The sequence below is a fragment of the Typopeltis vanoorti genome, chromosome 12 (genome assembly GCF_054136105.1).
Source record: "Typopeltis vanoorti isolate ZY-2024b chromosome 12, IOZ_Tvanoo_1.0, whole genome shotgun sequence".
Lineage (NCBI taxonomy): Eukaryota > Metazoa > Arthropoda > Arachnida > Uropygi > Thelyphonidae > Typopeltis > Typopeltis vanoorti.
The window spans coordinates 44,831,996-44,845,350 of record NC_143560.1 but is presented as its reverse complement, the minus strand read 5'-3'; the positions used below and the strand labels follow the sequence as shown (position 1 = coordinate 44,845,350).

At 34.8% G+C, this 13,355-nt stretch overlaps 1 protein-coding gene across 2 annotated transcripts in view; it reads right to left on the bottom strand.

Moving 5' to 3' along the window:
* Nucleotides 1–13,355, bottom strand: part of LOC150100743 (uncharacterized) — an 82,988-nt gene that overhangs the window by 34,446 nt on the left and 35,187 nt on the right. For both annotated transcript variants that reach the window (XM_090401929.1, XM_090401928.1), the window contains exon 4: nucleotides 6,885–7,062. In XM_090401929.1, the coding sequence (XP_090258055.1) occupies nucleotides 6,885–7,062 (178 nt within the window). The remainder of the gene's footprint in view (nucleotides 1–6,884; nucleotides 7,063–13,355) is intronic.

Genomic DNA, 13,355 nt, shown 5'->3' with positions numbered 1-13,355 from the left:
GTTATGAATCTGAATGAGCTGGTATTGATATTATGCAAGCACTCCTGCAGTTCCAAGAGGATGTTGAAATACATGTACACAAATGTCCAAAGTATTAGAAATACTTCAACATTAGTAAGACCTGGGTGATAGAATGGTGTAGTTACAGGGATAGAATTTAGGGCAGGGTCTGGAATAGGTCAGGAGTAGGAGTATTATTAACAACAGCCGAACTTCAACCAACAAAATTATTAGTTAAGGAAGAGCATAGATCCGAAGGATATGGTACATTTGCAGCTGTCTGGTGTTAGAGACCAATAGGATAAAATATAATTGTCGGTTGCTGCTGCTATATACCTGGGATCTATAACAGCAGCAACCTATAGGACACAAGAGTACACAGAGAATTTGAAATAGGCAGTGATCACTATTTAGTTTTGAGCAGAATAAAATTGAATTTCATATTGAAAAGAAGAGTGTATAAGAAAGTTTTAAAACGAATAAATTGAGCAGCTCTCAGAGGTGAAATGTAGACTCAAATGCACAAACACCATTGAAGGAAAAATGAAAATGTTTGAAAACAAGAAACAAACCTTGGAGATTCCATGGTAAATCCCTGAGGAAAACATTGATTGATTCAGCTAGAGGCATGTGGTGAGGTTGTCTACATGGATAGAAAAATCAGAACTCCATGGGTGACTCAGGAAGTTAAAGAAGCAGTCAAGGAAAAGAAGAAAGCATATGAAAAGTTCCTGGCAATAAGTCATTTCACATATACAAGTAGTGAAAAGGTGAAACACCTTATTATAATGGTCTGGGTTAGAGCTAGTTTAAAGTTTTTTCACTTGGTTATAAAATAAAGATGCCAAGAAATTATATTCTTGTTTATCTAAGTGTAAACAAAGTTTGCATGTGATTCAGATCAGGAGTGATGAGTTTAGTAGTGATCCTTTAAATCACACTGAATTACCCTAGAGTGATCTTGTAGAGAAAAGTTTTTGGAGAAGTACCCCCCTGCACTTTAACCACCTTACAGGCCATTATGGATCAAATACGCATCCTCATATGCTTCATATCCATCATATATCAATGTAATATCAATGGTATTACAATTTTAATATGCACTTCACATCCATGATAACCTTGATGTCTATAGATGTCACGTTATCATGAATGCGATAGACGTCAAGGTTATCATGGATAACCTTCACATCTATAGAAGTCTTGGCCGGTAGCATGGTTAACAGTACCCCAATAAAGATCAAAACTGGATAGTGGTCCTCCTTGTAATGCACAGCATTTATATATCCAAAAGGATGTGTGCTTTTGCATTATAGGATATCAAGGCAATTAATGTGAAGTTAATGTTCCAAGTGAAAAAACTTTCAACAAAATAATACTAATAGTTCTCAGCATCAAACTTCTTTCGGTAGAAAAAAACTGCAATCCAGATGCCTGAGAATAAGATCTAGAAAAAGGAAGACAATTATTGGATTCCATTTCTACTGTGATTCCAAGATGGATGGAGTTGATCTTATGTGGAAATGCTTACAGTTCTGATCTGGAGAAATTACAACTGGCAAAAATATCATTAACATAATGCATCCATATATAAAAGTTGAGGATCAACACATTCAAGGATATACTGCTCAAAGTTCCACTTAATAGATATCAAATGTAATAATTGAACTGATAGCAGTTTCTTCAACTTGTTTATAATATATAATTGATCTTGATATCTGAATTTGAATTGATAAAAAAATTTAAATATTTTAGTATGACAGAAGGAAAATCTTTTCAAAAACACAATAATATCAAGCTAACAGGATATTTGTACAGAGAGAAACAATGTCAAACTGATAAAAATATCAGCAGATGATAAGCAAAACTTGTGTTTGAAGTTTATGGACATATGCAATCTACTACTAGTTACCATGAATTTCAAAAGAAAACATCCAATATTTGCTGGTCTCCTGATGTTCTTATCAGTTCCAGTAATTTTTCTATCTTTACAAATATTTCAATGATTGATACAACCTATTGACATTATGACCAACTAAGGAGTACTGAGTTCAGTGGAAGGGTATTGGTTGCTGGATAAGAAGAATATCAGCAATGCATGGGAAGCATTTAAAAAATACTTAAATGATGCAATATCAGAATGTGTCCCGAGAGTTAAAGAATGAATAGGGTATGAGTCAAATGGATGTGTAATCCTATTAAGCAAGAGATTCGTACGAAATAGATGATGTAGAAGGAATACCATGTACACAAGAATGAGGTCCATTATGAAAATTATAACAGGCTAGAATAGTCACAACTGTTGTACAAAAAGCCAAGTCTGAGTAGAAAAAGAAACTGGCTCTGCAAGCTAAAGACAACTCACAAGCATTTTATTGATATGCTGCAAGTAAAAGAAAGAATGAATATGAAAGAATAACTCTTCTAGATGAAGATGACATGTGGATCACAGATGCAGAAGAGGTTGTTCAACTAATGGGTGCCCATTTTTAAAAGCAATCAACCTGGTATATGCAACATTGAGTTCACTGCTACCTCTTCAATTAATGAAGAAACTCGGGTGTATGAAGAGGAGGTAATGAACCTGTTGCACAAGCTGTATAACAATTCAGCAATAGGGAACTGATGGGATATCAGCATGGGTGCTAAAAGTGTTCAGATGAACTGGCTATTCCTTTAACAAAGTTCTATAATTTGAGTCCCAAAACAATGAAGATTTTGCAGGAATGGAAAGAATGAATGGTAATCCCATGGCACAAGGATGGTTCAAAAATGTATCCAACTATCGATCTATCAGTATCTTTTAATGAGTGGTGCTGGTGAAGATTTTGGAAAAGTTGGTTAGGGCTCGCATTCAGAAATGGGTTGACAGTAAATCTCTACTTCGCAATGAACAGCGTGGGTTTACTAAGGGAAGATCATGTTTTAGCAACTTGCTCATATTCTATAATAATGTTACCACTGAACTAGACAAGAGGAATGGATACACCATGATACTTTTGGATTTTGCTAAGGCTTTTGACAGAATACAGCATGGAAGACTGTTGCATAAATTGGAGAATATGGGGTTTGGATTATAAAATATTAGTGTGGATAAGAGGATGGCTGACTGACATATCAAAAAATGGTATATGAGGGATGTGAGTCTGCAAGATTTAAGGTAACTTGTAGTGTACCACAAGGATCAGTCCTAGGCCCACTGTTATTCAATCTGTACATTAATGATATTGAGAAGGATTTGGCAGGTGATATACAGATATTTACAGATGATGCAAAGATAGGTATGGTAATCAGGAATGCTGCTGATATGAAGTACTTGAAGAATGATTTCAATAGGCTACAATTGTGGGCATGTGAAAATGGATGTCAGTAAATGCAAAGTCATGCATTTTGGTGTGATTTATCCAATTTCGTATTATACTGCTGAGATTATGCTAAAAGAAACTGATCAGGCTAAGGGTCTTGGAGTGTTAGTAGATAGCAAATTGAAGTTCAGGGTCCATGTAGAAAAGATTGCAAATACAACTCAAAAGATAACTGCAATGCTAAAACAAACTTTTACATGTAAAAGATAAGGATGCCATTTTGCCTCTTTACAAGACCTTGATAAGACCTCACTTGGATTATTGTGCAGAGGTCTGGTCTGGTGGTTTCCATTGTAATTCTGATACAATAGAGAGAATGAGTGTGTGCACAAAGGGAAGTGCTAAAAATGATATGAGGATTGTGGAATACTGATTATGAAGACAGATTGAGAATTTGTACACTACAGACACTAGCAAACAGGAAAAACAGTGGTGATATGATGGAGACTTACAAACGTCTGAAAGGATCATACAGGATTTGATGGAATTTTCCATTTTATGGAGGGTGAGGAAAGGACAAGAAGGTATCCTTGGAAGCTGAAAATGAATGCTGCTAAGGGGGGACGAGGGCTAGATTTTTCTCTCATAGTGTGGTGTGTGATTGGATAGGATTGCCATCGGATGTGTGTGTGTGTGTGCGTGCACGCGCGTGCGTGTGCAAGCAGTGTGAATGAATTCAAGAACAAGTATGACAACTGGTGACTGTAGTATGTGGCCTCCCTCGATGAGTCTGATTCACTGGAGATCTCGCTTAACAATAATAATACTAAGAATCTGTGAATTTGCTACTACTGCTGGATATTTATATTGCTGCTGTCAAGAAGACAAATTATATAAATAAACAGGTTGAGGGAACTGCTATGTCCATTTTGTTTATAACTGTCACCTATACATGTATAAACTCTGAGGAACACATCCTTGAATCTGTAAATTCCAGAGCTTCTATATAGGTACATAACACAGACGTCATTTCTACTGTTTGGAAGTCTTGACTGACAGTAATTTCACCCTTTTAACATGAGATTTAAAACATCAGATTCCAGTTTACACTAGAATGGAAATGAATAATTTTCTTTTCTAGACCATCTCATACTGAGATAAACAGCAGCCCTTAGTTCTTTCTCTATGGAAAGGAAACACAGAGACAAACATCAAGATGTCTCATCAAGCATAAGGCACTGAGAAAAAGAGCAAAACTTATGCTTCTTGCATTCTTCTAAAGACAAAGTGGAGCCATTATTCTACAGGAATTTATCAAATGTCTTACTCTTATTATCACTTTTATTCTGTCACACAGGAAGGCCCACATCTATTTGAAAGGAAAAGAATTAAGATTATATTACATACCTAGTATAACAAGTCTCACCTCGTTCAGCAGACAATCTCTACTAGAAACAAGTCTCACCTTGTTCAGCAGACAATCTCTGCTAGAAACAATTCCATAGAAATCAAGGTTCTCAAAAAAAAACCAATTTGAATAGGAAAATAACTGTTACAAATGTTCCAGATGGGTACAATTCAATCATAAAAATTGAATATATATATATATAAGTTTATAGTAAAATATTTTGCATTATTGTTCACACGATTTAATAACGCACTGTAATATAATTTTATTTAATACAAGGAAAGTCTTTCTTCAAATAAAAATTTGATATTTTTAAAATATTAAAAACAACTATAACAATCAATTTTTAGATATTCACAAACACCAAACACTGTTCATTCCAGTTCATGCCCATAATTACCAACTACAATAACATCGACTTATGAAGAAATCTTTTGTTTAATCAACACATGCAAGTATAGTAGATGCTCACTATAGTGAACCTGTAGGGGACCGGAGAAATAGTTTATAGATTTGTTACAGTGAATTTAGGAAAAATGCTTCCCTCCATTCTGAGAATGTAAATACCCAAGAAAGTATTGGGAATTCAATTTGTTAATTATTAACTAAAACAGAACATGCTATCCTACACAACTGTTACTTACTGATTTGGGCAGTAAGTCAACTTTGTAATTCATCATCAAATTCCTGATAGGTCCTCCCAGGGGGGGGGGATATTTTGATAGTAATGATGTAACCTTTTCATCTAAGACCTTTCTATCGACAATTTTTCTCCAAATGAATCTATTATCTATAACTCTAATATTGTCAGATCTTACATTTCAGTCTTCCAAGGCACTTCCATACTGTACCAATCTACCTGGATCCTGGTCTTCCTCTGGGTCTTTTTCCTACCATCCCGACAAAAAGCACTTGAAGTCCTGAAATATGAATTACTTTCTTCTTAAAGATGAAAAAAATCACCACAGAATATTAGTGTTGGAGGACTCAGAATACAAAACTTACAAGGGCAGAATAATTTGTACAACACTGCTACAAGGCAAGAATGTTGGTATTGAGGTCACTCCCTTCAAGCTGGGAGTGCTGGAGGAAACACTTGAGATCAAATTTGAGATGAAAAGACTGCTGCTCTGCTTATAAGGAGGCCTGAAGTGGCTTGAAAAAAAGCTGCATATTTAGCTTTAGAACAGGATCAAGTTAAAAACATAAACTTAGCCCACCATTGCATTTATTAACAATAATTCTGTATGGAAGTCCCATTAAAAAAGCCTTTCTCCCCACAACCAAGTGGCAGTGTACATTGTAAAATTGCAGCAGGCAGAATTTTTTATGCTACCACATGCTAATTTACACTAACTATCCCTTTTTTAAAAATTTGTTTTGCTATGGCTAAAAAAAATTGCCATTTTAACTCATATCCTTAAAGCTGATTCACAATATGAATTTAATTTAGCTCGTCACTACAAGTTGGAGGGGAAAATAAAAGGTTGCATTTTTTTTTCTTCATTGAAATAAGAAAATACCAAACATGAAATTATTGCATAAGGTGACTAGTTTTGTCCTTATCTTGTGTTTTGTATTAAAAGTGCAAAATATAACTTGTATAGAATACTTTAACAACATTACTATCAGCTGTATTTTGAGCCAATCGGTGTAAACAATATACTGAATGACCTCCTCTAAAGCATGGTGACCTTTCACATGTACTGACATGTTCATACAGATAACATATCTTGCCTTTGTGATAAACAGAAAAAGTTAGAATATATGCATCTGTATAGCAAATGAACAGTTGGGGACATAGATTTTAACATCATTTGCTATGGAAATTCCTTTTGTTACCATGAAGGTTTTTAACTTTCACTGTTTGTAATAGCGAGATTAAAATAACATTAGTCCAATAGTTAGTTATAGTATATTATTTTGCTACAGTGGTGTTCACTATCATGTGTGCATCTACATGATTCATTCTAAGAAAATAAATAAACTACTTGGTAAATTATTATGAAATTAAAGAGGAAAGCAAGGTTTATGAGAGAAAAAAAACTTATTACTGAGTAGAACAGCAACATTCCCGACTGGAAAATTACAATCACTCAAAAAATTATAAAGTGTAGAGTTGAAAATTAGCAAGTTAAATCACTGATCAGAAAGAAAAAACAAGTACATACTTTACTGCTTCTAAGCTACGTGAGTGATGAGGAATTATCACCACTTCATCATCATAATAATCATCATCATCATCACTATCACTGATTCGAAACAGAGGGGAGATATGAATTGTAAAGTCATTTGAAACAGATATTACATGATGGTGATCAGAATAATATTTTTCAGAGCCATATGGACCTATAAGGGGAAAAAAATGTCTAAGAAGAATTAAATGGTAATTACAGTTATTATAAAGAGTTCTGTCAATAATCACTGCAACTTAAATATATTTGTGCATGTGCACACACATGCATAAACACACACACACACACACACACACACACACACACACACACACACACACACACACACACACACACACACACACACACACCAAGATTAGCTTGAATCTAAGACAGCTCACAACTAATCCCATTCCATTTATAGAATCAACATTAACTAACACTCAGAAACATAAACCAGAAAGCTTTAACATAGATGTCAGGACACTCAATAATGACAAAGCATAAGATATGTTATAATTGTATTCATTTAAATATGACTAATAACCTATTCCAAAGCACCAAGGTTATTAATTCAATTAAGTTTTATTTTATTTTTTTAAAAATAAACACTGTTTTCAAGCAGGATGGTTGTTGATTACTTCTTATTCTCATTTCTATTAATTATCTACTGCATATCTCAAGTATGACTAAGTTGTATGAAAAAACATATTACACTTTTTTTTCCTTTTTTTTTTTTTTAAGAATTAGAATGAGAATTGTAAAAGTGACATTTTTAATCCATGTTAACATCCTGAAACAAAATGGCAGATAAGAAGAGGAGGAGAGTGATAAACAAGTTAGAACCTAAAGTCTTCCCACTAAACAGAAGCATGCAAGATTTCATAGCAGTAGGCACATTAACTCTCACGATAAAAAAAAAACAGTATAATTAATGATAAATGGATATATGTTATGAAATATTTATCATAACATAATTGTTAGCCAAGTTTTTCTTGATCAAAAATTATGCTACATAACTGGTAACATATAAAGCCTCCTTGGCTAAATCAATCAGATTTTCCTACTGGGTTTTCAAGGTTTAGTTTTTCGTATCCGTTCACGTAGAGGTGCCAAAGATGTTTTAAAATAAATATGTTTTGCTCGTCTTGAATGGAATTGTTCTTTTAAAAATAGAAACTTTGGAATAATCTTGTTATCTCTACATCTTTTCAAAAAAGTGAGGTGATTTAATAGTTTGGCTTTTTTACATTTAAGGAATTCAAAACGGCGTACCTTTTGGTTTCCCCATGGATTCTATTCATGTTAAAAAAAACGTTCAATTTTCTTGACCAAAAAGCTCTGGATTCAATTCCATTCAAGACGAGCGAAACATATTTATTTTAAAACATCTTTGGTACCTCTACGTGAACGGATACAGCATACCAGATTTCTTTTAAGCCAAATAGATTTAGACTGTTATCAGATTTATGACGATATTTCTAGTACTTTAGATCAAGACATATGGTCGCATTTGGACAGAATGGTTACTACTAGCTATGATAAAGCCTTTACAACAAGCAAACGAAACCAAATAAAAAAATTTAACAATCTTTATACAAAACGTTTTAAGTCAAAACCTTCTCTATCAGACAGCAAAGTTATTTTTAATTTATCGGATCATGTATTAACAAAACCAGAGATCAATATACTTAAAAAAGGGTTCAATTTTGCGATAACACCTGATCATGTCCCTAAAGTGGATATCATTTGTAGTATAGAAAAGTCTCGTCGTTACCGGAACCTATAGCTAATGATATTAGATTAAAAAGTAGTATCATCCTCTCATCTTTCAGAACTCCTAACAAAAACATCACTACTCTGGAAAAAAGAACATTGTATAGTTTGAAGAAAAAGAAAGACATTATCATACTGAAGGCAGATAAGGGAAATTCAACAGTGATTTTAAACACCAGTGATTACGAAGATAAGATTAACAGACTATTGTCGGATACATCAACCTACCGTGTCCTAGTAACAGACCCAACACTAAAGAATCACAATGATACTAACGATTTAATACGTCATATGGAGAACTGGTCTATAGACTTAAAACGAAGATTGAAATCCATGAATCCACTAACACCAAGACTATATGGTGCTCCTGAGGTACACAAAAATGGAACACCACTATGCCCGATTGTGGATGGAATCAATTTGCCAACTTATCTGTTATCCAAACACCTGGCAGGCCTCCTCAAACCTCACATCCATAATTCGGACACTTACTTATATACGAAATTCGCAACATTTCATTGAGAAACTGAACAACATCTCTATCTCCAATATGGATTTACTCGCCAGCCTGGATGTTACATCTCTATTCGCTAACATCCCTGTGGAGGAAGTCATCAACGTTTCAGGAAGTTTGCTCCCACAAGACATCACTTCTCTGTTCCGTCATTGTTTAACATCAAACTTTTTCTTATGGAATAAAACCATATATCAACAATTGACTGGCCTTGCAATGGGTAGCCCCCTCTCTCCATCTTGTGCTGATCTCTTTATGGAGGATTTTGAAAGTAAAATCTTAACTCAAATAGACCCTAAACCCACAGTATGGTGGAGATATGTGGATGATATCTTTATCGTTTGGAACCACACAAAAAAGGATTTGTTCGACTTTCTTAACAAAATCAACTCTCTACACCACACAATCAAATTCACTCTAGAACTTGAAGAAGATAACAAATTATCATTTCTGGACACTTTAATTAAGAAGCTTCCGAGTGGTGGTATCAACCTCTCAGTTTACTGCAAACCTACCAATACAGGACGTTATTTACATTTCACTTCCTCACACCACATTTCTCAGAAACTTAGTATTGTACATATGTTGAAGAACCGTGCCTCTCTCCTTACAACAGATCAACAAGACCTCCAGGAAGAACTATCCCTGATATCCACCAACCTTACCATGAATGGATTTCCTCGAAGACTCGTCCACAAGATACTTTTCTCTGAACCCCGGCAAAGACAACAAGATGATGTACGTTATATTTCTACCATCGTCATTCCATACTTGGGGACAGTTTCCAATAAGATTGCTAGACTCCTTAGACCACATAAAATACAAATGGCCTTTAAACCCACAGAAACGATTAGACAATTCTTAAGATCTCCAAAAGACAGCCATCCTTTCTCCAAATATGCTGGAGTTTATAACATACCATGCTCGTGCGGCTTGAATTACATCGGCCAAACTTCAAGGAGCCTTGAAATTAGGCAAAAAGAACACATAGGCGATGTCAATAATAACAGAGAAGAAAAATCGGGATTAGCTTTTCATTTCTCAAGAACGAACTATACCATAGAGTGGGATAGAAGCACAATTCCTTACATGGAGGAGGACCTCCGCCCCCAAATTTTTAAGGAGGCCACAACAGTTGCCCGCTGTATACAAAACCTTAACAGGAACCAAGGACTAATCTTGCCCGTGATCTGGAAGACCCTTATCAGATCCTTCAACTCGCCAGAACTGAATTACAGTGCCAACTATAGAACGTTCCTAAATAACAACAAGTGATATCATCCACGCGCTATGAATGTATTGTACGCACTCTGTTCTTTGTTTAATATAATTGGAATCGGTTGATTATAGTTTGTAACAGTTTACTTTTTAGTGCTGTACATCAGTTATGTACCCTGAAGATGCCAACAGACTTAGTTGGTGAAACTAGTTGGTATAACTTAGTTGTTGTTATATGCACTTGATCAATATAATCCCAATAAAAGTATTTCCAGATAGAAGACTAATTATTTCTATATATGGGACAAACTGCTATGGTAAGAGATATATATGGTACAACAGAACCAGGTACCATGGGACAAAGAGTAAGACATGGCTGTTCTTTGTCACCAATTTTGTTCAATATGCATTCCAAAGCAATATTAAAAGAAGCATTGGAGAATGCAGAAGGAATAAAGATAGGAGGTAGACAGATATTTGCAATACAATATGCAGATGACAAGGAATTATTATCAAACACTGAGGAGGATTACAACGTCTGCTGAAGATTACTGGAATCCTATATCAACTATGGAATGAAAATTAACATAAACAAAACAAAAGTAATGAAAATAACAAGGAAAGATACAACTATGGATGTAAGAATAAATGGAGAAAAACTGAATCAAGTAAGAACATTTAAATATCTAGGAAGTATGATTATCAGCGATGGAAGATGTATAAGTGATATAAAAGCAAGAATAGTGATGGAAAGAGATGCCTTTAATAGAAAATGGAATTTATTCAGAAGTAAAATGGATAGAAAGTTAAAGAAAAGACTAATAAAATGTTAAGTGTGGAGGTTTGTCTTATATGCAACTGAAACCTGGACATTGAGGAAAAAAGAAATTAAAATTTTGGAAAACTTCGAGATGTGGATTTGGAGAAGGATGGAAAAAATAAAATGGACAGATAAAATAATGAAGAGGTCTTAAAAAGAGTAGAGGAAGAAAAGAATCTGTTAAAAAGGATAAAAAGAAGAAAGGGAAATTGGATTGGACATATCTTGAGAGGAAATGGAATAATCAGAGATGCCACTGAAGGAAAAATAGAAAGGAAAAGACCTAGAGGAAGAGTGAGGAAAACAATGCTAGATGACATGCTGAGTGGAGACAGCATGTCTCCACTCAGCATGTCATCAGGATACAACCTTGAAAGAGAAGGCTCAGAACAGAAGAAAGTGGAAAGTTTTTGCTACTAAAAGAAGAACCTGCTCAATTGCAGAATACTTAAGAATAACAAAAAAAAAAGTTTAAAAAAAAATTTTTAAAATTGCATCAAGCAATCCTTTACCCAAGACCAACTGATGTAGAAACGAATAAATCAGCATCTGATACATGCATGAATGCATATGACCAAAATATACAGGATGATTAAAATTAAAATATCTTTGTTTAAGACCTTGTGGAGCGTCACCCAGTCATCCAAACATGTAACTTTTCAGGAATACATTGTGCATCATATGGAAGCGACATCTGAGAAAACACAGTAGTTCTAACATTCACTACCAGGGGTGCTGTATGATGTACTGAATGTAGACGTAATTTTTCTGTGTGTGTGTAAGGAGAAAAGCAACACAGGCATAAATAACACATATTTATTCACTTCCATTATGCATCGATGGGCTGTATTGTTCAATGTGCTGTCATTCCCAGTATGCCACAAATTGCATCCTTTGCAGTGTATTTGATGGAAGAATGAGGCTGGTCTTTCAGCACTGGCAAGTTATCAGAATGATCCCAATAAACCACGTCTTTGAGAAATCCCCCAGACTCAGAAGTCACATGGGGGTCAGGATCAGGTGAAAGAGGTAGCCGTGCAGTGGGAAATGCACAGTTGTATCACTCTGACTTCTGTGAAATGTTTACAAATAACCTCTTATACAGATCATCTGATGTGTGGAGTGGGGGTCCCCCCATCCTGCATGAAAATGACCGAATCCATTCACAAGTGTTACTGTAGCACAACAAAATTATTATATCATAATACTTCTCGGCAGTAACTGAGCAGGTCACAAGACCCAACTGGAAAATTTAAGGTTACACGGTGATCAGTTCATATTTCCGAATTTAGGGACACAAAACACACGTGTTGAAATTATTATTTTACTTATTAATAAAATAACACTTGACGTTTCGACTCCAGTATTGAGGTCACCATTAGAAGGATACATGTGTATAGGAAACCAAGCTACATGCTCTAGCACTCTAAGATAAACTAAATCTATGCGGTTAATTAATCTTTTTCTTAGCCTGACCTCTAGTGATAAAAAAAAAAAATTTTTTTTTAAATAATTAATTAATAAACAAAAAACTACAATAAACTCTGCTAAAGTCCCCCTGTACTAAAATTACTAAGATTATTCTGGATTTGTACAGTTCAGATTGTTATACTGTAATTTTCTTCTGGACTTGAGATTTTTCTTTGGCTTGTTCTAGTCGCTATAAAGGTTGCAAATGGGTCCTCCAGATCCTTGGAATGGTTAGACCATCATTTTTGTTCCGATTTGGATTATGTTCGAGCATTTCACATCCTTCTTTGAATTTCCTCTCAAACCAAGTTTTGGTGCAGTGTAGGGACTTGGTACCTTTCCAATCAATTCTGTGGTATGTTTGGAGTGCGGGGTCAGAAAGGCCCGTATTTCCAAAATGGAGGTATTTAATGTGTCGTTTATGTTCATCCTTCCTAATTGGGATGGTTCACCCTACTTCCCCTATGTATGGTAGGTTACATGTGCATTGTATTTTGTAAACCCCTGGGTGGGCTAGGTGTAGAAGAGGATCTTTGGAAGAACTGAGTAGGTGTCTTAATTTTGTCAGGGATTTTAAGGTGGTTTTGATGTTGTATTTGTGTAGTGTTCTATTTTTTCAGAAATTTTTTCAAAAATCTCAATACAAGAAGACTTGGTGAAGTGTTTTTTT